This window comes from Phocoena phocoena, chromosome 5 (assembly GCF_963924675.1).
Source record: "Phocoena phocoena chromosome 5, mPhoPho1.1, whole genome shotgun sequence".
NCBI lineage: Eukaryota > Metazoa > Chordata > Mammalia > Artiodactyla > Phocoenidae > Phocoena > Phocoena phocoena.
Genome location: NC_089223.1, coordinates 107,977,833 through 108,003,891, shown reverse-complemented (window position 1 = coordinate 108,003,891; position 26,059 = coordinate 107,977,833). Strand labels below are relative to the sequence as shown.

At 41.1% G+C, this 26,059-nt stretch overlaps 1 protein-coding gene across 4 annotated transcripts in view; it reads left to right on the top strand.

Annotated features, from left to right (window-relative positions):
* The first annotated feature begins 741 nt into the window (after positions 1–741).
* LEF1 (lymphoid enhancer binding factor 1) overlaps positions 742–26,059 on the top strand; it is a 117,652-nt gene continuing 92,334 nt past the window's right edge. Inside the window, exons 1-3 of one of the 4 annotated variants that reach the window (XM_065877784.1) lie at positions 742–1,253; positions 3,672–3,738; positions 5,179–5,312. In XM_065877784.1, the coding sequence (XP_065733856.1) occupies positions 1,041–1,253; positions 3,672–3,738; positions 5,179–5,312 (414 nt within the window). In that variant the 5' untranslated portion in view covers positions 742–1,040. Of the gene's footprint in view, positions 1,262–3,671; positions 3,739–5,178; positions 5,313–26,059 lie in introns of all 4 variants that reach the window. The other 3 variants (XM_065877781.1, XM_065877783.1, XM_065877782.1) reach the window with 3 other exon arrangements.

Sequence of the window (26,059 nt, the reverse complement as noted above, 5' to 3'; positions counted from 1 at the left end):
GGGGTGAAGCTCTTTGCTTTGACAAGCGGTGCGGCGGAGGCGTGGAGAGCGGCGAGCAAAAGAGCGAGCGAGCCAGACTGAGGAAACTCGAGACGGGAACAAAGAGGGATCGGGTTTTGTGTGTGTGTGTGTGTGTGTGTGTGTGTGCGCGTGTGCGTGTGCGTGTGTCGGCTCCAGCTCCCGGCAGAATCTTTTGGGTCCGAGGCCCCTGCTGTGACTCCTCGAGACCCAGCCGTACCCTCCACTGCCGACTCCCTGCACTCGCCGACACAAACTTTATTCTTGGGAAACTTCTTCTCTTTCTCTTTCCCTCCTCCTCCGCCCCCACCTTTTCCTCTGGCAGATTAAATGCTCCTGGAGAAGGAAAACCGAAGCGAAAGGGAAGGAAATAAGAAGCTTTAAAACGGACATCTCCAATCCGGGTGGCTTTTTTTTTTTTTTATCCTCCAGGAAGTGGACATTTCGTTATCTTCTGATTCTCTTTGCACCGCCTCTACTGGGACAAACGGAGCCGTTTTGCCTAGCTCCCTTCTTTTCTTGGAAAACAGACTCCCAGATCGGCATCTGGGAAAGCAAAGGTGGAGAGATTTGCGTAGAGACGCGCCGACGGACTCTCCACTGGCCTTTGGAGAGTCAAAACTCCTCCGGAACTGGCGTCCTCCGCGCGCAGACCCCGGAGACGCTGGGGGCGTGGGGCGGCCGCCCGGGCAGCCTAGCCTAGCGCGCAGCACAGACGCCCCCAGAGGCGCCAGCTGCTGCGGCCCTCGCATCCCTGTGTCTTTCGGCGTCGGGGACGGGCGCGGGCGTAGGTCTTTGCGGAGTGGGAAGGCACGGGCGGCCACCGGGGCGCGGGCGCCGCTGCAGCAGCTCCGGCTGCCGGCCGCCAGCCAGGCGCTCTCCAGCCCGGCTTCCGCCTGCTCTCCTTCCTCACGCATCCTTTCAATTCTCCTTCTCCTCCTCCCCTTTTCGTTGACCCCTTCTCTTTTCTGCTGTCGCCTGGGGTGCTCCCCCAGCGGAGCGGAGATTACAGAGTGGTCGGGATGCCCCAACTCTCCGGGGCAGGCGGCGGCGGTGGGGGGGACCCGGAACTCTGCGCCACGGACGAGATGATCCCCTTCAAAGACGAGGGCGATCCCCAGAAGGAGAAGATTTTCGCCGAGATCAGTCACCCTGAAGAGGAAGGTGACTTAGCCGACATCAAGTCTTCCTTGGTTAACGAATCCGAAATCATCCCGGCGAGCAACGGACACGAGGTGAGCGGGCTGCTGCCCCGAGCTTTGAGAGGCGTGGCGGGTCCCGGGGAAGAGCAGAGAGGGAAGAAGGGAGGGAAGGCGCTGGAGAGCCCTGGCTGAAGGGTCCCGATTAGGTCTGCAGGGTGGGGGGATGGGGGCGGGTGGCTGGGCTCCTGGTTAGTGATCTTTCTTTGTGTGTGTGTGTGTGTGGTGTGCTGGGAAACATTCCAAGTGGATCGGTTTTGGGGTTTGGTGACTTAAACCGTTGGTTTGCGGCCAGGAGAACCTGCCCTTAACGCATCATGTTTGGCCTTCGGACTTTTTAGTGGGGTTTAGGGAGTGCGATTAAAGCGAGTATGTCTGAACAACACTACTGAAGTTCTTCCGTAGGACGGAAGACAGAGTGCACCCGCTATCTTTCTCGGTAGATGTCTCTGCAGAAGTGCGTTAAACCACCAAAGGCTTAGGTAAAGGCGAGCAGAGGCACAGGCCCGAGGAAGGGGAGGCAGGCGTGGGCCGGGGACAGGCGGGGCGGTCCCAACCGCTGCGGAGCCGGCCGGCCGAGGGGGCGCGCGCCCGGGCGGCGGGGGCGGTGCGGGCGCGGGTCCTTTGGGCCGCTGGGGCCGGCTGCCAGCAGCCGTGGGCGAGCCGAGCCACCCCAGGGCGGGGCGGGGGGGGGCTCGCAGTACCGCCCGCAACACTAGCTTGCTCCAATCATCGCCACGTAAAGAAAAAAAGTACGCTTATATTTGGGGTTAGTTTGGGCCCGAATCAGGCCTTTAAATCTTTGCAGAAGAAGGGCGAGTCGGAGAGATGCAGCGGAAACCAGTGCACTCACTCAGGGGAGGGTGGAAAGCGCTTTATCAGATCTCCTGGCCGGCTGCGGGCGATAGCGATGGTAACCCGAGTAGAGTAAATAGAGACACGTGGGTGCTGGCGAGAGAAAGCCAGTGAGCAGGACCTCGCGGAAGGGCTATTTCAGGCCTCGCCGAGAGCTTGAGAAGTGGGGGGAGGGGGGGGCGGATGGACTCTGATACCCGACACGCTACTGGCCACCCTTGTTCAACAACTGGGAAACGCTTTGGAGGAAATCCGGTAGAAAAGTCCTGACACTCAGATGATTTCACCAACGCTTTTTCCCTCCAAAGAAATTTGGAGGGTATATTCTTTTTCCTTAAATGGCATCCTTCTGCCCCCAAAAAGAAAGCGTGTGGTTTTGGGGGCGGGGACATTTTGGGTTTTAAACAGTAAGTTTAAGAACACCTCAGAGTTGCCTTCTTTATCCCAATGGCAGGGGTGAGTACGCATTTTGGAAGCCCGGGGGCCTGGGTTCTAAGGGGAGCATAGGGGTGTTCTCCATACCCTGAGTCTTTCATCCCAATATGCCAATTAGGGGGGAACCTAGGGGTGGCCAGGGCACACCCAGCTCCACTTAAAAGATTTGTGACTATGTGTGTATGGGGGGAAGGAGGCCAGTGGGAGGACAGATGTCCGAGGAACCAAATGACATCCAAAACATTCGAGGCCAAACTCATATTTGTAGAGCAGCCTTTTAAAATTCCTACCCCTTTTCCTCGTCCTTTCTTTTTCTATAAGGAAAGTTGCTACGCACTTCACATTTTCTAAACGTTTCTGCCTTGGGGAGAAGGGTGCTGCATTTGAAGTCCAGAACTCCTATTAGGGCTCTGTTAATCTTTACCAGTGGTAAGTGGGCATGGGGCAGACCCAAGGAAGACAGTGAAGGGGTAATACCGCTGATTTGCAGGTGGTTGAGTCTGGGTGGATGATGGTTACCAAAACTGACATTAGCTGGGCTACCTTTTAGAAGTCTATAGCCCAATTTTCAAGTTTTCCTCCCTTTAACCACAGAACAGTTTACTTTTCTCTTGTAAGCTTGCACTGAGCCAGCCATGGTAGCTTATGAGGAGAAGAGCTCCTGCTGGGATTGGTTTGGGACAGTTGCCTAAGATCTCCATTTGTGAGTGATGGGCTTGTTTTTAGTTAAATGTCATTTAAAGTTGCAAAATATTTCAGCCCGCTGTCAATCAGCTCTGATTGAAGTAAACAGTGGTTGAAGAAGCCATCAAAATGATTAACGCTGCCGTTAACTCAAATTCTTGTCATATTAGGTATCCAAGTAGCCTTGTTGTGTTTTAGTAAACAGTGGTCAGAACAGCATATGGATTGTTTGCAAGTTTGTTTCTGTTGTTATTATCATTTATAGCTGGTAGTCCTGGGTAGATAATTTTCAAAAACACATGTTGAAAAGAGAAAGATTTCCCAGTACTCAGCCTTAGCCTATCCTCTTAGATTAGTAAACAAGTAGATTGAGTTGCACCTGATTCTCCTCTTTTGAGTTACCAGTGGATACACACATATCATCATTGTCACAAACTCTAAAGTGATCTTTCTTTTGGGGGTGGGGATTCGTCTTGTTAGGTGGCCAGACAAGCACAAACCTCTCAGGACTCCTACCACGACAAGGCCAGAGAACACCCTGATGACGGTAAGACGTTAATTCTGTCTCTCCCAACCTTAACATTTAACGTGCAATTTGTGAATGTAGGTATGTTTTGCTGTTTTTGTTTGCATCCAAGAAACTCGAATCATATGTGATAAGACTGTGTCTGTGTTGTAACAAAATGGGAAAGAAAACCCGGGAAACTTCTTATCACTAACGTATAGTTGCATACTTTAAAAACTGTCTGAATGATTTAGGGGCTTTTGAATTTCTGTTGGCTTCCAGATTCTTTGTGGAAGAGAAATGTCTATAATTAGTTTTCTCATTTTACCTAAAGTTCTAATTGTAGATCTTTACTATTTTTTCCTGCATTGTTATAAAGAGTGACAGTCTACACCAGTTTATTTTCCAACAAGAATAGTTTCAAATGGGCTTTCATTTGTGAAATTGCTGTTTCTTGTTATAGTGAGAAGGCAGGTACTGTACGCGCAGACTAAATATGGCTCAGTAAAGAAGAATCTAACTTGTAAAAATATAAAACGTTACTCTTAAAATTAAGAACTATGCATATGGAATGTGATAGACTTTCTCCCCATTTCCGATTCTTGCTCAAAACTGTAAAAATTCTACATATTTTTTAAGATTTAAGGAGAACTCCGTGTGACTTTAAAGGCATCTGTAATCTTTAGGGTTCCCTTGTTGAACAGTCTACATTTCTGTTCTCCTTTAATTACTTACAATTGGCCTGACCAGAATGAGGTGTTCGCATATACAATATGTCAGCTAGGGGAGGAAGAGAAGAGAACTATAATATCAGGCTTCCTTCTGAGCTACAAAGTAGTTACACAGATTAAAGAGAAGAAATGTATACAGTAAACAAACACACATTTCTTTACCAGAGTGATGTCAGTGTAGCACATAAAATTAAGTCTCCTGTAGTTAATCCTTCATAAATTTGGGTAGTTGCCCATATGCTAGATACAACTTGCTCCCTCAGTAAAATCTAGAAATTTTCCAGAAATCTAGAAGCACAGGGAGAATTTTTGAGTTTGCCAATAAGATGGAGCATAACTTCAAGTGTATAAATATATACGTGTGGGTATAGCTGAATGGCCTAGTATATTTATATTACAGCTTTGTGTCTTCTTTCATGTGTCTGTATTTCTTAGTCCAGTTTGTTAGTATTAGAACAAATTAAGTTAGATGGATAACACTTATTTTTGTAAAAACACCAGTAAAAAACCAGTCAGTAGTGGCAATAAATTGAACCACATGTTTTTAAAACATCTGGTTCACTGCTAAGCCATTTAAGGGAATAAATACTGTCAATCTAAAATAGAGCATAATAATCCAGTTACAATACTTCATAAACAAATCTCTTATGTAAGGTGTGATTTGTAGTAGTACTATTAACTTTTCAATGAAAAATACAGTGATATAAGAAGGAAGTCAAAGCACATTTGATTGTTCTTTGCATTCTCTCAGGAAAGCATCCAGATGGAGGACTCTACAACAAGGGACCCTCTTACTCGAGTTATTCCGGGTACATAATGATGCCAAACGTGAATAATGACCCATACATGTCAAACGGATCTCTTTCTCCGCCCATCCCGAGAGCAGTGAGTAACATGCTGATGTTGCAGATTATTTCAGAAGTGTAAATTAATTTGTATTTTGGCAAAATGTTTGTTTTTTTAGACACTGGAAATGCTTTCATTATGACCAGTCGTTGCTAAATAAGACCTGCTATGAGGAATGGCTGCCTTACATACAATATTGCTACTTTTGATGTTTTGCACTTGGAATTTTAGCTTTCGGGGTATTGGTTAAGATAATAAAAAACAGATCACGAGCTATCATGGAATCATTGAATTTAAATCAGCAAATTCATGATTTTATGAGTATTTTGCTTTCTCCTCTGATGAGAGAAATTGATTTAATCTTTCAGTTAACTAAGTGCTGTATGTCTTTCATTGCCCATAAGCTATGTAGAATCAGAACTCCTTTGGCTTATTTGGAGCTGAATATTGGAAATGTTACTTCAGCTTTTAAAACAGTGTCTCATTTTATTGTGTTAGCTAATGTCTCTTTAAAATCAGTTTGGGGGTGGGGAGGAATGAGCTATTTTTTGCGTTATTGTCAATTGTTAAGAAAGTATCACTTGAAGGTAATTCTAATGAAAATTGTTCTTTTTTATCTCGGGGTTCAGTTAACTTTCAAGTTTTAAAAATCCAGTGGCATTATAGCTGCTTTACACATTATGCATAACATGGAGACCTCATTTATATAGTAAGAAAACAGCTAAAGGGTTACCTCTGTAGTACATGAATGTGAAATGTGCTGGTGATGGAGTTCTCCCTGAGATTTGTCTCTTCGTAGGTAGTGATGGGTTTTTATTGCTCTGTCAATATATATACCTTCTTTCTGGCCTCACTCTCCCTCAACCACTCAAACCCCAATGAAAAACATGTATATTTGGGTGTTGAGGATGAGGGTTTCAGTCTAACTGGCCCTCCCGCGAGTCAATCTAGGATTATAAAATGGAACCTGTAGTCTTTGCCTTATTAGCCCAGTGCTTTCACCAAGTGAAAAGAAAAAAAATCAGTCACAGACATCTGGGGGCAAGTACTATCATTGATACCTCAGTGGACAGAATCTGGGAGCCATGAGATACTACAGAGCAGGAGAGAGGAATACCTCCTAATCAGTCATCAACAAACAAGAGTATTTATGGTTATCTTGATTATCTGTGGCCCTCAACTATTGAAGCGATAGATCTATGAAATACAACCACTTTATGCGGGCACTGTGATTTAGAAGTTATAATTTTTTCCCACAAGTTCCAAAAAGATATTTGACCTTTTAAGTAGGGAATGAGATTTTTCTAATTTGCATATAGCAGCTAAAATGGAGATCTTGGAAATCTTGTGATGGTTGTTATAGGAAGGAGCGATTTCACATTTTAAAAGGCTTTTCTAATACTTAATGATAGAAATGTGTGTGTGGTACATATAAATCTCTTATCTAAAAAGTGAATGAACTAATAAAAGCAAATATGGTTTTTAACATTTAGAGACCACCCAAATAAATGCTTCTGAGTCTTAAAATTTGTAGGAGACTTTATATTGTCTAATTAAATATGTGTACATTCAGATATTTTAAAGTTGGGCTGTTTTTCTTTTGTTGGATGTTTTGGAGGGCAGGGGGAGGAGACTATGTTTTAGATAGGGAATAATTGAAGACTTCTGCTGAAGGCTTTTTAGAACAACAAATCAAATTATAGTCTCTGACTTGGTAACAATAGAAAATAGCTACCAAAATAATCTTATACTTCTAGGGTGTGCACACAGTTAATGCTTAATAAGTATTTGTGGAAATTATTCTTTAGCCACTTCTCCTTTCAAAGCAATAATTTTTAAAAAGTCAGTATAATTAAAGTCTATTGATATTTATAAATTATTCCTAAGAATACTGAAAATTAAGCTTCTCTTCCTCTTTAAACCAGTACACTAATCCTTTTAAATTTTAAATTGTTAGAATGGCAAGTATTTATTGTTAGTGTATGTATTAAAATTCTGAGGTCAGTGAATTGAACAGTCATTCATTGTTTGGGAAAGATTTGTGGCCAGAATAAATGTTGGTGGGTGTAGAGTGGAGGAAAGGGGTGTGGTCAGGAAACAGCTACCTTACCCTCCTATCTGCTGCCTTGCTTTATTCTGTTACATTTTAGAACACATTTATTTTAGGCACCTTTCTTGGGATATTCTGCAGTTTGCACAATTTGAGAAGCTTTTCAGGTTTAACCACGAGACAGTGTTCAATTGTTTTCTTTTAGGGTCTGACCGAAGTGAGTTGAAATCTTTGGTTTTTAATAATTAACAGATGTTTTTAGTGTGTCTGAGACCCAAAACACTTTAACCGGAAGGCAGCCCCTCCTCTTTACCCCTAACCACACTTCTGCCTCTTTCTCTTTAACTCTGTCCTTAGCAGGACTGAGTGTTTGTGCAACTGACATCCACAGTGATAGGTTTGCATGTAGGGTGTCAGGAGTCAGGAGCAGGGTGACCATTTGGGTTTGGGCTTTGCCTGGGAGCAGTCCCATGTCAGCCCTGTTACTTGGATTTGCATTACAAACAACTGCTTGTTTACTGTATCTGCTGCCCTCAGGTGTTAGGATTAGAAAAACATCTGGGGGTGAGGGAGGGCCCTGACCAGCCCTTCCCCACACAGAATCTTCTGTTCACATGTAACTGCAGATGATCCAACTGGCACGCACAGAAATGTTTCTGCTGGTGGCTCATTTTAACAATTCTATTATGTGTCTGCTCTTTTTTAGGCAAACACTGACACGTGTGCTCGCACAGCTTTTACCCATGTCCTAAATATAGTAGTACCTACACAGGAGAACCACCTTTGCCAGTCGAGCTTTTTTTCTCTTTTTCCATCTGAAGGGAAACTTTAATTGGCTAATTACATCCTTCTAGAACAGAAATTCTTAGAGGTGTGTCTATACCAGAAATCTTGTGAGGGTGTTTCATAGAATTTTAAATAAGACTTCTTGGTTCAGACAAATTGGGCCTAGCAAGAAAGCACCTGTAATAATGACACTTTTGGTGTCATGAGTTCTTAAAGCACAGTAAAACCTTGGCTTGAGGTGGTCGCCTTCATCGAGTGTGAGAGGATGCAGGAGCCTTTTAAATATTTCAGAGCAAGGGCCCTGGAGAGTTTATTAAAAGCGTACTCTGAAGACTTTCTCTGAGTCTTATTTATGAAAATCCTTGGAGGCCAATGGTAATGTATTAAAAGGAAAAAATAGTTCTTTGCCTCCTGTGCTGGGTCCTGGCACTTGTGTGCTTGAATACTGTGTGACAGTGAGCTCGGCTGTCTTTATACATAGTGAAAGTTCCCATTGGCCTCATGCACTGTGGTTATTCGTCTTAGGTGTCAAACTTCCATTTGTCCCTCATGCAACCCAAATGTTTAGCACCTCTCTCTGCAGAGAAACATCTCATTTCTCTTTAGCTGCTCAAGGGAAAAGCAGCAGACTTAGCTCAGGAAGCGCCAGCCAGCAAACGTTGCAGCTCGGGTCACACCAACCACGGTAACACCTGGTCAGGATCGTACTGCAGACTGCATCGTTTGTTTCTTTGTGATCTGAGGATGGATTTTTAGGTGGGAAAGGAAGATGTTTCTGTTTGAGTTTCATCTTTTTTATTTTGAGTTGACATTGCTATTAAAATGTTTTGGGTTTTTTTTTTGTTGTTGTTGTTATTTTGAGCAACTCAGTTCTATTGTATGGTTTTTACCTGAAGGGAATCAACATTTTGATTTTTGATGAACAGAATTTACCTATTATAACTTTGTCTTAACCTCCCCCGCCCGTGTTTATATTTGCTTACAGTTAAAATTAGATTTTTGCCATTGTTCACATCTGGAATTGAGGAAGTAGGTGGACATGTCTAATCAGTAAGCTTGCACTTATCCAGCTGCCCATCACACTGCTGCTTGGCTGTGAAAATAATCACAGAAACAATAATCAATAGGGAGACTATGGCTTCTTAATTCAAGGGTACAGGGAGACTATAGCTTATGTTTTGAGCAAAAATTTTAAGTGTTTTTTCACTTTACTGCAAGGAGCTACTTCATTTGACTTACTAATAAATTATTTAAAATTTTCTAATCTAAGTTGTGTACTTTTTGAAGCTAAGTATATTAAATTTTCCTTTTACCTCAAGTTCAGGAGAAGTTAAGTTTTAGAAAGTATATTCTATCTCAGATTTGAATGTGATGTCAGGAGAATGTGCGGGAAAGTTCCTCAGGGCCCCAAACTCTTCTGTCTGATTCATCTTTTATTTATTTATTTTTTGCCACACCACATGGCATGTGGAATCTTACTTCCCCAACCAGGGATCGAACCTGCACCCCTTGAATTGGGAGTGCAGAGTGTTGACCACTGGACTGCCGGGGAAATCCTTGTTTGATTCATCTTAATTGTACTGCTACAAAGTTGGGAAAGGACCACAGTCAGAATAACTGGGAATGATTGCCATTTCCCCTTCAGATAATTTAGAAATCTTATGACCGAATGGCATGCTAATTCAAGTGTCCTGGGAGCCCATGCTACTTGTGACCCTTCAGGAGCTAATATTGCCCTTGCATGACTGGTACTGCACAAGTGTGATCCTTAGTCGATAGACTTTTCTGAAATGACCCTAGAAATTTCTTGTTCATTCATAAAGATATGAGAACAACCCAGTTTCACTAAAACAAGACCATTAAGCCAACCTGCAGAAAATCTTGCTCTTTGAAATACCCCCTTCCCCTGCCCCCTTACAGGTCCTGGACTTGGCTCTCATCAACCCAACTATTTTGATCCATTTCTGTCTTGCAGACTGACTCGTGTAATTCCAACAAGACAGAGTAAGGGCCTCATAAATGGGTCTATCTGGACTCGAACTTGTTACCTCACAAGTATTCTTCCACAGTATCAACTGAGAAATTTTTGCAACTTTTTGAGTCTTGTTTTGTTTTTAACTAATCCTGTTCGTTCTTTAGGGAGAACTGTTTGTGGTTTATGGGACTGACATTTTTTGAAGCAATTAGATCATTCCATTCCTCTCTGACTCCCCTCGTTCCTTGTTTACGTATTATAGACAAAATCGGAATTTTATAAAACTGGTTTCCCTGTGATTTCAAGATAAACTTGAAGTTTAAAGAGAAAGTGTGTCAGCACTGTCCATGGGCCGGCAGAAAGGCGCATATGTTTTATTCCCAGGCAAAGGTAGAGCTCAGCATTATATAGGTGCCACTGTCATGGGACTGAAGTTTTTTAAAAAGAGGGTATTCATTTAAACTTTGTATCTTTAAAGTTATTACTTCAGTCATTATGCCAAACTGAGCCAGTCTGTAGAAAGCTAATACTGTAGCAATCAAGGGACTTAGTACTGCTTTGTACTGTCCCAGCAGGTCCTTACTCATTTGGAAAAGGCAGCCATTGGACTTTATTTAAATAATTTTTAAAATATATTTTAGATTGGTGATCACTTTTTAAATATTAATTGTGACCTCGTGAAGTTCCTGTAGGAACTGTAGACTCTGCTGTAAGCTTTGAAGTCACTTTAAGCATACAAATTATCAGTCTATAAGATTTGGAGGCACAAAGCCCGAAAATGCCCTGGAGACCAACAACAAAGATGAGTAAGGGGGGAGATTGAATGCACCGAAAAGGAGAGTCAGGAGTTGAGCAGAGGATGGATAGGGAACAGGGATTGCTAACTCCCAGCTTCTGATAGTCTAGCCAATCTAGCTGGGACTATTTGCAGACTATTATCAGAGGCTGTTCAGAGGACTGTAAAGTCTCTGTAAAGCAGTACATTTATACACAATACCCATTCTAGCCAAATCTCTAAGCCTGCTGAAATTATCCATTTGCTATGTGTAGATCAGTATAAAGCTCACTGAAGAATGTTACTTGCTTGCCTTCAATCCGTACAGGGAAAACTGCAAGGGCATTACAGCGCGAACAAGAGTTTAGGTTACCTGTCCTCTTTCCTGCGTCTGTAGGAGAAATATGACTGGCAGAGATGTTGCATCACAGAGGGTCTAGAAATGTATTGTATTTTTGCAGCTAACCGGAGGCAAGTAGACTCTAAAAAAACCTTTTGATTATTGACCATTGTTTCTAGCTATGCCCACGTATAATACTGTATGGAACTTGGTGACAGTTCTGCAGAATCAAGTTTTGATCTTAGTCATGGTAATTTACTGTTGCTGTTATGTTCGCTTTAAAAAGGAAGCCTGTTACTACTTTACTCAATATAGAGAAAGGTTGAATGAGGGGTGGACAAAGGGAAGGTACGATAACATAAAAAGAGGAATGGCTCTAGTGTAGTTTTAATTTTCTCTTCTTATTGTCAGCTTCTGAATGAAACAGTTACCAAAACTGTTAAAAGCTGACACAGAAAAATATTTTTATAAATCCTTTTTTTTTTTTAAATCCTAAAAACTTTTGCAATAAAGCCTATTAACTGTGAATGATAGTTGATCAGTTGATCGGGGACGACTGATGAATTATGAGATAGTTATATGTCGTGAGTAGCCTAGCACGGGATAGACACTTCAGTAGATTTGCTGAATAAATAATGTTGTAGAAATTTTTCATGTATTTCTGGGGATATTTCCAAAGGATCTGTCTTTATTCAACCAAACGCTATATGAAAAGCAAAATCTGAAAGTGTCTGCTAAATAAATCCTTAGTATTTTATTATTTTACGTTTTCTCTGATCTGTTGCTTCAGTGGGGAAAAAAAAGAGCATTAGACCATTGTCTTTAATGAGGAAGTCAGAGTCCTTCAGAATGTTGTTTCCGAGTAACAGCTGAAAACAGTCAGCTGGAGAGCTCGCTGCTAGAGTGAAAAAGAATGGGATTTGGTCCTCATTTGAGGACTGATCACAAGAAGTACTTATCTCTTACTTATGTCCTAGAAACCTGATTGAAGAAGAAGAGGTGATAGAAACGCTTTTTTCAGAAGGGTGCTTGAGATGGAAATAAAGTAATAAAGAAGAAAACCATCTTCAATTATGTTTCTGTATTGTACGGTTAATGCTTTTCAATTCATTTTTATTCTTTCCCAGATAGAAAGGACATTTCTTTCTTCAGTAACACTTGAGGTATTTTGAGATATTAAAAAATTCTGCATGTTCTTTTTAAATACGTATGGTAGCATCGGCGCTGACTCTTCTAGGCCAGTGTGTGTTGTAAATTGATTATATTCTTCAGCAATGTGGAGAGAAAAACTTTTGAGTCTGTATCAGGCAGAGGTAGGGATCCTCCTGTGAAGGCTGAGCCTGTGGAGGAGGGAAGTCCTAGGCAAGATATCAAAAGGTCTGGGGTCTAGACCCACGTCCACCACTCTCCCCCAAAGCCTTGGGAAGGTATCTGACCTCTATCAGAGTTTGTTTCCTTGTTTATTGTGAGGCATATTAATATCTGGTTGCCTACCTCATATGGTGGATGTACAGTTCAGATGGCACAAAGCCTGTGAAAGTGCTCGGTTTTTTAGCTATGGGAGCAAAGCACAAGTCTCAGATGGTGTAAGCCCTCATGCCCACCTGGTGGGAATTCTGCCACAAGAGTTGTTTGACCGTATCCAAGAAGCTCCTGAGAAAGGGGAGACATTTTTGGTTCTTACCATGGCACCATGCAGGCCTGGAAATTGGACACTGGGTCAAGGCCTTACATTAACTTTTAGAAAATATTAGCATAAAATAAAAGTTTTGGGAATTGTCATTATATTCTTTACAGAGACAGCTTTCTTCTCTTGGGCTCTTTTTTCTCTCGCAGTTGTTAGGAGAGCACCTGATTTTCTTCTACTAAGGGAATGAGATGTGTGAGGGAACGGATTTCTAAATTTAAGATTTGTTTAAAAATCTCATATCCTTCTAACATTTGATATGAAATTGACAGATAACTCCTTGGATGGGGGTAATAATTGATTTTTATTTAGGAAAACTTTTTTTCCTTAATCCTTTAGCAGCTGGGTTTCTTTTCCCCACTGCAAACATTATATAGAGAGGAGATTTAAGAGCCTCGTGAATGTAGAGGACGACAGGAGAGTTATTCTTTTCCCCCTTCAGATTTTCTTCTGACTTAAGTCTTTTGAGCTTTCGTGGCATCTAAAAAAAATCAGGTCCAAGGGGGGATATGTTGGCCAGGCAGCAGAGAGAAATCAGCGTTTTTCTAGTCTCGTTGGAAAATTACAGCTTTCATCCTTTCAAGACTTTTCTTTTCCTTTAAGTAAAACTCAGTGAATGTTAAATATATTTCAGTGTGGCGTTAGCTTTCTTGGTAGACTTCTTCAGTTTTAAACATCATGTATTATACCTTGTAATAATTATGAACACGTATCATCTTGGCACACTAGTTCATATGACTTGGACCAAAGGAAAAAGGTATTGTGGTCTTATCTCAAGTGTGTTAAACATTGTCTCAGACCCCAACACTTAAGATTTTTTTAAAGTCTGAAACAAAACCAGGAGTACCAAAGTAAAAAAATGTTTACCGTTTACTACAAATGGGCTAACCAGTTAAGTATCTGGCGGGGTTAAGAAAAGAATCAAGTCTCCCAGACATTGCTTGAATTGGTGTTTACTCTTTTTTTTTTTTTTTTTTTTTTTTTTTTGGTATATGTTAAAAGTTTAAAATTAAAACTCAAGAAATTCTTTGGAAAGGGAAAACGATTAACTTTTTTTTTTTTTTCTTTTTTAACTACGGTCACGCACCAGGTGCCATGCTAGGTAATTTACGTGAATGGAAACTGTGGTTGGGTGTAGTAATCTCCATGCTGAAAAGAAGGGCCCATCCTCAGGGGCAGCAGGAGCCTGCTTCAATTTAGTGAGTGATAGAGTCACTGCCCTTCCCTTCTTAAGGTCGGAAGACTTGTTTATTTTCATAAAAAAGAACCATATTTGCCTTTCAGAACATAAAACACTTACTAAATGAATCATAATGTTGATGAAATGTAAAGCAAAAAGTTATTATTTTGAAGATTTTGTTGGCAACTTCTTTTCAGTAATGCTTAGCTATTTTTTATGAAAATAAAAAGAAAATACTTTCATTTAAAAAGCAATACACTAGAAAACTCAGATGAGCAAAAGGAATAGCAAATATTAAATTCTTAGGATCCTGCCGTCAGAGACGATCACTCTCAAAACTCACCATGCAGCATTTTAGACCTCTTCCTATGCACATTTAGAAATACACATAAACACACGTAAGTATATGTTATACATTCATGGTAATGGAAACATAATATACCATTTTGTACTTGCTTTTTTCCCACCAGTATACAGTGGATATCTTCTGTAACATCATTTCTAATGCCTAATTTATTGCCTAATTTATTTAATCAGTTTTGTTGGTAAGACATTTAGGTGGTGTCACTTTTTTTTCCTCTATCTTGAACAACATTGTGATGCAATGCATATTTTCTAACTACATCTTTGCACAAATTCTGTTTCTTTGGAATGAATTGCTAGAAGTGGAATTGTAGAGTCAAAGGCAATGAATGCACCTTTTTAATTTGGGGTTAACCCAACGTTGCAATTTAACCTTAAGAAAACATTTGTTTGAAGTCAGGATTTAGAAGTATCACTTGACTACATTCATATTTGGTTATGGTTGGTGTCATGCCTTCTCCTAGTCAAGAGTCAGTCCAGCGATAGACAAGAAGCTGGACAGATGGGGAGCAGAATGTCAACTTCATTATTAATAAGGCTGGATTGGAGAACGTGGCTTGAACCGTGACACGAATTTGGACTTCCTTTGACTTCCCCAGATGGAACACACCACTAAGTCACAGGCCTCCCTAACGGGGGCAGGGAGCTTACCTCCTGTAGAACTGGAGACGAGAACAAACCCACGCTCGGGCAAGCTGGCCCCAAGAGGGAGAACAAAGGGTCAGTCCGTCCTTGCCCAGTTCTTTCTCCAGATCACCAGAGATGAGTCGCTTTCCTTTGTGGAAAGTGAGTGAGGGGGTGGGAGAGACAAAGGCTGCCGCCGCTGCCAAGAGAGCAGAAGTTCCTACTTTATTGGCCAGGCTAGGGAGGAGGGGCGAAGGAGAGTGTGTTTATCTCCTTAGTCATAATCCCTGATCAGACGGTGAGCCGGGACAGTGGTGAGACGCGTGCGTACACGATGGGAGCTACAGCAGAGCACTGCATTTGGGGTCTGAAGATCTAGATGTCGGGGTCTGCTAGTGACCGGCTGCAGCCAGCTACCTCCTCTCTGGACCTTGATTTCTTCACCTGCAACATAGACTGCCACCTCGTCTACTTACGAAAGTACCTGGCACTCTGCATTAGTAGTAGCGTCTGTGGAAGGTGGACCAACTGCATCCGAATTTACTGGTATTCTTATTCAAAAGGCAGATATGTAGGCCCTTCTGCAAATGTCCTGAACCAGAAGTGACAAGCAGGACATAACACGTACCACGTACACTTTTAACCAGGTACTTTAGCGATTCTTACCTACAGTAAGGTTTGAAAAAACACTGATCAAGTAGACATTCAATAATTTAATTCACTTGGGCTTAGATATCCCAAGTGACTCGCACACCTGGAAACCGATCAGGCACTTTGGCCCCAAAGCCTACTTTCTCTCCACTCAGCCCAGTTCAGCGCTATGCCTCATGGAGACCACTGGCACTCTGTTCACTTCTAGTCAGACCTCAGGGGGTTTCCCTCCTCCACTGACTACAGAATGAAACCCACATCCTTTGGCATTATTTTCAAAGCTTTATGCAATCTGGAATCATCCACCTTGCAAGCCTTGCCTCCTTACCACCAGACCCCGCAGCTTACGATTCAGTGACATTTCCAGACCTGCATCCTAAATGCTTTCCCAAATCCCTGTCTTCAGGTTATTACAGCTTGGTCTCCCTGAAATGCCCTGCTCCCTCTTCCCTGCCAGCACAGTCCTGTTCATCCTGAAAGATCCAGGCTAAATGGTACCTCATGAAGTTCTGATTGCACCACCAGTTAAGACTAAGTGCTCTCTCCTGTGGGTTCCCACAGGACCTTCTTCATAACTGTTACCACATCTTATAATCATTGGTTGTCTCCGTGTCTTTCTGTCTCACTGTTAGTTCCTTTAGGATAAGGAGCTTGTCTTACTCATCTCTGTTGCTCACAACCTGTTACACTGCCTGGCATAGAGCAGGTCACTCCACGGATATTTGTGGAATAAATAGAACAGAAAATTTTAAAATTCATTAATATAGGGCAGTAACACCAGATATCGATCTATATTTAAATGGAGACACTCTAATAAAATATAAGCTAATACAGAATCACAGGCCTGAAATTGAGCTTAGAAATTATCTGAGCATTAAGTATAATCCATGGGATAGAATTAGCTATTAGTTTTGAGTATTTAGTAAGTGCCAGGACCTGTTCTGAGCACTTTATGTATGTTAGCTCATTTAATCCTCACAATAACCCAGTGATATCCCCGGTATCCCCATTTTACAGATGAGAAGACTGAGGCATAAGGAGGGTCGAGCAACTGAGGCATAGGGGCCATGGAAGTGGTTAAGGACCACTGTAAGACCAGACCAAGAAATGCTTGGTCAGATAAAGTAGTTAATTTGCCAGGATATACAGCTAGTAAGTAGTGGTACCATGCTTGGACCAGGCCTTGACTCTCACTGCAGGGTGCTTTCTGCAACTTCAGTTTTCATTGCCATCACTGCCACTGGTACTCAGAAGATGCTAGATGATTGTTGAATTTCTTGAATTTCTCATCAGGAAGATGTAAATGATTCTTAATCTATATGGTATTTGCAAGCATAAAATAAAATAGTATATGGAATTATAAATGTCTTTAACATTATGTTTGGCAGTAATAGCTGTGGTGCTAATAGAGAACACAGAGTTCAAAGGCAACAAGTCAGATGCAGCGAAGTGAGGGGGTGTCGGGAGAGATGCAAAAAAGGTGGTGGAAGTACTCGCCTGATGATGAGGGGGCAGTATTAGTGGAAATAATGAATTTAGAAAGAGGAGCAAGTTTTAGGACAGACATATGTGAGTTTGGCTTAAGGACTGTCCTGTGTTTTCTCTTTTATGTTAAGAAAACTAAAAATTAACCAGTATCTGCAACCAAACATTTTACATTATGGACATCATTTTGGTCCATAATTTATCTAATTTCTTTAATTTTTTGTGCCTCACAAAATCACTTACCTCTGGAGCTTCCTGGACCTCGATTAGAAGCCTCTGTGTGGTTATGAAAAACAGAACTGCATATTGCCTATAGGTGAGGAGAGGAATAGTATTAATATACTAGCATGTAACATTTAATGAGTTCACTTTACCTGCATTTTTCTTATTAAATACTCAGTGTAACACTATGAAGTGAACACTACCTAGTCTTCCCGTCTTTCCTTTCAGGAAACTGAGGCCCAGAGGGGTTATATTGATTGCTATAGTTCCAAAGCTTAGTAAGTGGTAGAACTTGGATTCAAAGTCAGATAGCCTTGATTTAGGAACTGGGACCCGCTTTATAAACTAGTTCCCCCCCCTAAAGAATAATCCTTAGTCAATGTCGATAAATCACTTTGAGGATTAAAAGTGTCTGTTATGCTTGTGTTTTATTAAACAATGTAAACGGTTCAGCTTTAGTGGTGGCTTGATTAGCAAGCTCTAAGAATACTTGAAATTTGTCTTCTGGTTCATTCAGAAACACATAACCATGTGATTGCTCAATGTGTTCTTGAAAATTCCCAGGAAATGTTTGTTTCTTAGGTGATAAATGTCTGACTTGTATAGGAATTCCTATTGCTCACTTCTAGGGTCCCAGTGTCCTCGAGTCTTAAGGACTAAATAGCTTAATCAAACAGCTGTGTGGCCGAAGGTTTTGTAAATCTTGGAATCACTTTGGTGAGTGACGTTACCTCCTCCTTCCATGAGAACTGAGTATTTACAGGCAGAAATCTGCTGCCGAAGGGTGTTCTTTGCACAATGAGCAATTAAAATGTGGTTTGTGCTTCGTTTCTAGGAGCTGTTTGTGGTGATTTTTGTGGTATCATGATGTTAGGTTAAGTAAAAGAAATTAGTTTAGGATTAACTGGAATTGTGATCATCCTGAGAAGTTGCAACCGTGGGTTTCCTTAAAAAAAAAAAATGAAGAAACTTTTTTTGTTAAGAAAATAATTATTAGAAACAATCTTCTTTCTCTCAAAAGGAGATTTTTGTTGTTGTTTTAAAGAAATATTGTTTTTAAAAAGTCAGGGGAAAACTCATTAAAGAATAGAAAAAAATAAAGCTGCCTGTATTTCTGTCACTCAGATATAATGGTTTCATTTATATATTTTTTTAAGATGTTCTTTCTCCACTGTACCTATAATACAAGTACTTTTATAAGGTGGTTCATAAGGTTATTATTTTATTATAACTTTTTCATTAAAAAGGTATTGTTGCTCATCTTTCCATGTGAATAAGTAAAGGTCTGTATCATCAGTTGTCACGGCTGGATACCATCCAGTTATAAGAATATTTCAGTTTATTGATTTTATCCTCAATTATGGGTGTTATTTTTTTGTTTTTACTTGTTTGAAACAATGCTAAATGAAACCCTGTTAAAAATACGTATTTATTTATAATCTATTTTTTTAGGTTATGTAGAATTAAACAGTTTATAGAAATAAGTCTATGCAGATTTCAGATTAAATATGTGTTTTTACATGTTTATGTGAATCACTTGATCATACCTTTCTTGATTTATAAGAGGTTTTTATATATAAAGCATATTAACCATTTTGATCCAAGAAAATGCTTTCCAGCATTAGCTTGGCTCATTTTTTATAATTTATTTCAGAAGAGAAGATACTCTTTTGACTCTTGTAGGATGGTACAGTAACCAGGAAAAAACATTTTATTTCATTTCACTATCAGAAGAAGATACCTGTTGTTGTAGCAGTTTCTGAATTAACCCGCAAGTTTAGGGTTAAAACAGGTTTCCTGGTAGAACGAAGGCAAACACCAAAGAATGTTTATTTCAGGTGTGATTTATCATTCATCTCATAAACATTCATTGAAGGTACTTATTTTGAAAGTCATTGTGCTGAGCCCCATTGTTAACATACATGACAGTGAAGACAGGGTCACCATCCTCAAGGAGCTTAAGGTTTAGGAAGGGAGAGACACTTGCGCAGACACCCACGGCTGAACGCAGAGTGAGCAGGACCCAGGGAACAGGAGTGGGCAGGTCTTCCTGCAGTGGTACAGCCTACTGAACAGTTCCTGAGGGTTGTAGTTTTCATATGTGCCAACCTGTCTTTACTGCTTTCAGTTCAGTATGGACCATTTGATGTATGATAGAGAGTATTTGGTTTAGTTATTTTAAAATGCTTGTGTAGCTAGTTCTGTTTGGGTTGGGCCAGGAGAGTTGTTTTAATAAATAAACACTTTTTAAAATTAAAAGTTACGCATAGTAAGTAACCTAAGACTATTTAAGAAAAGAACTCAATAATTTATAGAGCATTTTGTTTTATTTATTTGTTTATTTATTTATTTTGCGGTACGCGGGCCTCTCACTTCCGTGGCCTCTCCTGTTGCGGAGCACAGGCTCCGGACGCATAGGGTCAGCGGCCATGGCATGTGGGATCCTCCCGGACCGGGGCACGAACCTGTGTCCCCTGCATCGGCAGGCGGACTCTCAACCACTGCGCCACCGGGGAAGCCCTGTTTATTTATTTTTAAAGTAAGTTAACACACCCATCATAAAGCATTTTAAAGGGGCGAGTTTATCAACATCGCCGCCAAGTTGATTGATGGTAAGAATGAAGGCTCGGCGTCAGACCCTCCTCTGCTTAGTTGTTGGTACTGTGTCACTTTCATTAGCACCACCACCAGAAACCTTAACTTGTGAGACATTTGCTCTGTGTACTCTTTAACCACATTAAGAGTTATTGTCAGACTTGACCACAATTAGAATTAGGCAAACAGAAGCTCAGGAAGGTAGACAAGTTTCCTTTGGCTTATGTCATGTAGGGCTAAGAACACATGCCCTGGATCTTGAATGGCTAAGCCCAAATGCAGGATCAGCCACTTGGTAGCTGTCCAAGGGGAAAATTACTTTTACCTCTCTGTTTCTGTGTTTCTTTACTCACAGTTTGAAATTTTTCCTGATAGTTGGAAATACAGCAGGAAACGACTGCTTTGAAAACGATGTTACTTAGTTACCGCATATAGGAAATATTTGGTCAAAATCCATGGCAGGGAATGACTACCTGCTTGGAATAGGTATCAAGATAGATCTGTGAATCACAGGCCTGAGGATCTTTGCTTTCATGCCTTCTATACCATTTATTGAAGAATTCTAAGCTAAAGCCAACTTTAAATAATGTAAGATCAAATTAACTAGATTTTTGAGGGGTTCTCATGTATCTAATTGGGGAAATTAGTCAGAGATGAAATTTTTCAAAAGGAAATATTTCCTCCCAAGATGGAAAGAGCAAGAGAAATTTGACATTTAGCCTACAATTGAGAAAACGGTTTGTAATTCAGGGACATCTGAGGTGTTTATGTTTGTTGGTTGTCTAGATGGTTATTCTGAATGAATTCAATGATGTGTATGCAATGTGAAGTTTGAAAATGGTTGGCTACCTGCAAAATATTAATTTTCTTTCCTTAGGATTGGAAAAATAAATTTTAAAAGGCTTTTAATTTTTTTCTTTAAGTTCTGTTGTTGCTAATTTCGTGGTGGGGAAAAAATACTGACAAGAAGTTAGGCAAGTCGTTGACCGGCTGTTTGTCTCTGAAGGGGTTCCTAACCCTCGAGCCTTGGTATTCTTGTCTCACAGTGGGAACAACTGGTTGCGGGGACTGAGAAGCACAGTCACTGGGCTTTTGGGCGCCAGACTGCTGAGCTGCATGAGATGTGCATTTCTGTTGAGCTGTTTTATCGGCACTGAAAGCATCAGAATTGACCTCGGTGCTTTGGTAAAGGAGTGTTTCTGCTCTTAGAGCAGAGCAAGGCCTGATGGTTTGAGAAGCAAAGAAAATGAACCCAGTACTGCTTCTGCCTGGCTCTGGGAGGGCATCTCGTTGCCCATTAGTAACCTCTGGGGGCGCCCCAATTGCAGACTAACCCATGCAAGTGAGATCTGGACATCTAATTTGAATAGTTCCATGCAGTGGGCTTGCTGACCAATGAAGGTCTGCTTCAGGGAACCAACCCATAACTATTTCTGCTTTTCCTCCTTTTCGCACACCCCAGTATGTTCCTAGAATTCCTTGCCCACAGTTGTCATCCAGATGCTGCATTGCCACAAGCAACCGTTTGGTCGTTTTAAAGTCACAGGGTAGCCCTGTGGACAAGGATTAAGTCCCACAGTAGTTTGACTCAGGGAGATCATGTCTGGGAGGGTTTTCTCGAAACTTTGCCTTTTTTTTAAATTGGGGAGCAGGAATTTATTCATTTATTTAGCATTTATTCAGTGATTACTTATTTTTAAATAGCTTTATTGAGATGTAATTCACGTTGCATACGGTTCACTCATTCAAAGGGTATAGTTTAATGGTTTTTAACGTGTTCACAGATGTGAGGAATCATCGCCACAGTCAGTTTTGGAACATTTTCATCCCCTCAGAAAGTAACCCTGTACCCTTCAGCTGTCACCCCGCCATCTCCCTGTTCCCTCACCACACCACCCCAGGTTTAAGCAACCACTAATCTATTTTTTTTTTTTTTTTTTGTCTCAATAGATTTCCCTGTTTGGGACATCTTGTAAGAATGGAATCAGACTAGGTGGTCCTTTGTGACTTGCTTCTTTGACTTAGCATAGTATCTTTGAGGTTCATTCATGTTGTAGCATGTTATCACTACTTCGTTCATTTCTTCCTCTGCCTCTCCATGGCTGAATCTCACCTTCCAGAGGTTGGATACCCTCTCTGATGTAGGTATGGGCATTAGTACAGTGAGAAAATGGGTTGATTTAGTCTTTTTTGGGAGGGAGGAAAGTTAAAGTCAGTTGATATTTCAGATATATAACTCAGCGATGAGAATATTTTTGATTGCAGGTCGCTACCAGTTAAAACATTTGACCACTGTATAATTATTTACGAATTATACAGCTGAATTACACATTTATCTAATAACTCAGATTAGAGTATACACTTAGGGCACTGTTTATGGTCATTGATGGAAGCTGCAAATTCTCATTTCAAATAAAATAAATAATTTCTAATTATTTCAGTTAGCTTCTTGTCAGATCTCATCGTAGATTTTAGCTCTAAGACAGGCTCTTAAAGCGTTGTTATTAGAAGTAGGATAACTGTTAGCTTTGCCATTTTCTTGATTTTACTTGTGTTTTCATTGTTAGCATTGTCTTCAATCCACTTGCCTTCTTGCCCATCTGACATACAGAGTAAATGGGGGCGTTTTCCCAGTGACAATCTGTATATTAAAAATATTTTGCAAAGCTTAAGTGATTTAACATAAAAATATTATGGACATTGTAATGTTTTCTTCCTGCACCCCAACGGACGATGCTATGTACTCTTCCTATGCTACATTATAGCCCACTGCTCTAGATTGATGGAGAAAGTAAAGGGAAGCTGTATTGCTATTTGATCCAATAAGATACTTCTGACAAGCTGGCTGCTATGTGTTTCCTGTGAGGGTTTTTTTATGAGACCAGCAGATTCTGCAAAACTCGTGAAAATACTCCTCTTTTTGTCCGGTTAAGTAGGTTCTTTGCGTGTAGGTTACTTGCAGATGGCTCAGAGTCACCTGGGTTCACTGCACGCTGGGCTGTTGGCTGAGGCCATGTGTGACCCTGCTCTGGCCCAGCTAAGTTACATCATCGGAGGTTGCGCTTCATGCCGACCTTGCGGTATCTCCTGTGTGCCCTTCTTGTGGCCCCTGCCCTCCAGCAGCTGTGTGAGAATTCTGCTGCCTTTTTCCCCCTAGATTAGATGTCTGCGCTGGGGTGTTTGCTATTTTCAACCCAAACTGTACAGTGTGTGTGCAAGTGATGAAACCGCTTGAAAAGAAAGCCCTCTGCTATCTGAGACAGTTCTCAGTCTTTCACGAGCACATTGGAAATTGGACACCATCCAAATCTTGACATATTCTTGTGGCTGTCGATGTCCCCAGAGGGACCTGCCTGATAAGAAGCTGGTCATCTGACTTGGACAAGGCAGAAGAGCAGTTTGAAATCATCCCTAAGTGTAAGACTGTTTCTTCAGAAATGAGTTTGTGACCAGCTTTGTTTTCGCTGAAGGAATATCCAAAGAAAACGGGCTTAAATTGCTGAAAGAATTGAGGTTGGAAGAATTACTTCAGAGGGAGGGATTAATAAACATTAGAATGGTTTACCAAAGGAGAAGCATGGAGTCTGATTCTTTAAAGGTTTTAAGGAGAAACGCTTGTATGAAGTGATGAAAATGCCTCACCTGGAGCGACCCCAGGCGTGGGCTGTGCCTGTTCGTCCTGTGCTTCACCCGCCTTGCCTCGCCCACCCTTCACCTCGGAGGCAGTTGTATTTTCTTTTCAGTCAGCAGCATGCAAGCCCTCCAGGTCCTCCAAGAGATCATAGTCCTTCCGGAAGGGAAAAATAAATAGGCCAGCGTATAGATGATGCTCTATAACGAGTCTCCTGTGTATTATTATCACAGTGTTGTCACCTCAATTCTCAATTGTGGCAATTCTTGCTGAGGGGCCGTCTCAGGAGTTGGTGAGCCCGCGGCACCTGAGATTCCCTGTGCTTTCAGCGTGTCTCTGCTTACCCGCCATGGTGTTGCTCTTAAGGCTGGTGGCTGAGCAAAGGGTGCTGTACCACTTCACATCCTGTCCAGGTGACTAAAATTCTAAATTCAGGTTTCTCTGAAGAGAGCCTTGAAGAGTTATTGGACTCAAGAGAAAGAGTCTAGGAAGAGTGGGACGCTTGGTTGTGAGCGGGGGCCTGGGTTCGGTTAGCCTGTGGTGACTGTCCCTCAGGTGTGAATGAGAAGCAGGGGATGCTCCCAGTGGCCATTTTGCTTGTTACTTGGCTGGAGAGCGCTAATGATAGAATCATAAAGAAATGGGTTTTGCCTGATAATGTGAAATTAGATTGGGGCCTTGGGGTACAGAAAATGTGTTAAGCTTCTTAGGAATGCAACACAGAGAAAATAATGGGAACTTATTTCTGAAAATGGTAAAATTCAGGAAAGACAGCATTTTTCCAGGAGAAGAAGATCTAGACTTTGAAATGTTGTTGTTCATATTTCCTTGCTGAATTTTGTTGTTGCAAGTCTAAATTCACACAGTTTGCACTCCTTTTTCCAAAACAAACCCAAAAAATAAACCCCAAATAAAACAAGCATCAAAACTGTAGCCCAGTAAACTGAGGTAGAACTTTCCAGTTCAGCAGAGTTTCGGACAAATTTTTCAGAGAAAATTTACAGTTGGGGAACCTTACAACCAGGCCTGTTGATTCAAAATCCTGTCAGAAACACAAAGGCAGCTTTTGTTCACCAGTTACTTGGTGTTTCAAAACTAAGATTTTGTGCAGAGGGAAAGGATGCGTTTCTTCGATGTCAGTAAGTTTTAGAACTTCGTAGACTTGAAAAAGTAAAAGACTTATGGTTCATTGATTAATAGCTACATAAACGATATTAACTCTTTTTGAAAAGGGGGCTTTAATAAATGAGATGCATTCAATTCTGTAAGTTCTTAAAAAGTTCTGCTTTTCCACTTTTTCTGCCCTAAAGTCTTGTCCTGTATTACATTTGGAGCTTCTTTATAAAGCTACATATATTAATTGGGGCAGATATTTTCAAAAGCAGAAATTTAAGTATTGGAATTGGAATATGAGTGGGTTTTCCGGTAGCTAGGGAGTGGAGATTACTGGACATAGATAGCACTATACGTAACCCTGGAGATACAGTATAATGATTTATGGTTGACCTGCTTGTTTTCTGTGTTGATTTTAAAGGCAGTAATGGATTATTTACACAGTGTGCTTAATAAAAGTGTCCAAAATGCCTTAATTTTTTTTTTAAAACATCTTTATTGGGGTATAATTGCTTTACAATGGTGTGTTAGTTTCTGCTTTATAACAGTGAATCAGCTATACATATACATATATTCCCATGTGTCTTCCTGCCTTAATTTTTAAAAAGTCAGAAATACCTTCACTGTTATTTGCGATTTTAAGAAAGGGTAGGATACTGATGTTGATATGTTTTGGTTATCGTATCCTTAAGAATTTTTCTGCTGTTTGGTGGCTTCCGGTTTTGATTCAGATGCCAAGGTGTAATCATGGCAGACTGTGTGTCTGTGTATCTGGAGCCAGAACTGAAAAGCTCCTCTGACTTTCCTGTTTTTCTTCTCTTATTAGTAAGGAATTATGCATTTACAATTTCCCGAGTGAACCTGTGATGTATTACAGATGCAAATTTCAGCTCTCCTCTAATAGAAAAAGGAGTGGGGAGGAGGCAGTTCTTGAGCTGCAGGGTTCACCTTGCATCAGGTGTCTTCAGACCCAGTGCGTGTTAAAGTCCCTTTCCCAATTGGAGTCACTTACCCCATCGTTTTCATTTTACCCTTCAAGCTTGAAAAAGCATGTATTTAGCCATCGGTTCATTTTGTGTGGTCTGAGTTATAAAAATGCCCCTGCTGGTTTTTCCATATGAAAAACATGTTTTTCATTTGTGAAAACTCATATAATTTTTTTTCTTTGGCTGGGCTTTCTTTTGTGCTGCTTTAAATTAAAAGCAAATGTACTTCCCTCCCCTTCGTTCTTGATTCCCCACCCCCATCTTTGCATGTTCCAATTACAGAGTTGTGAAAATAAGTCATCTTTCGGCTTTTGTTACTTTAA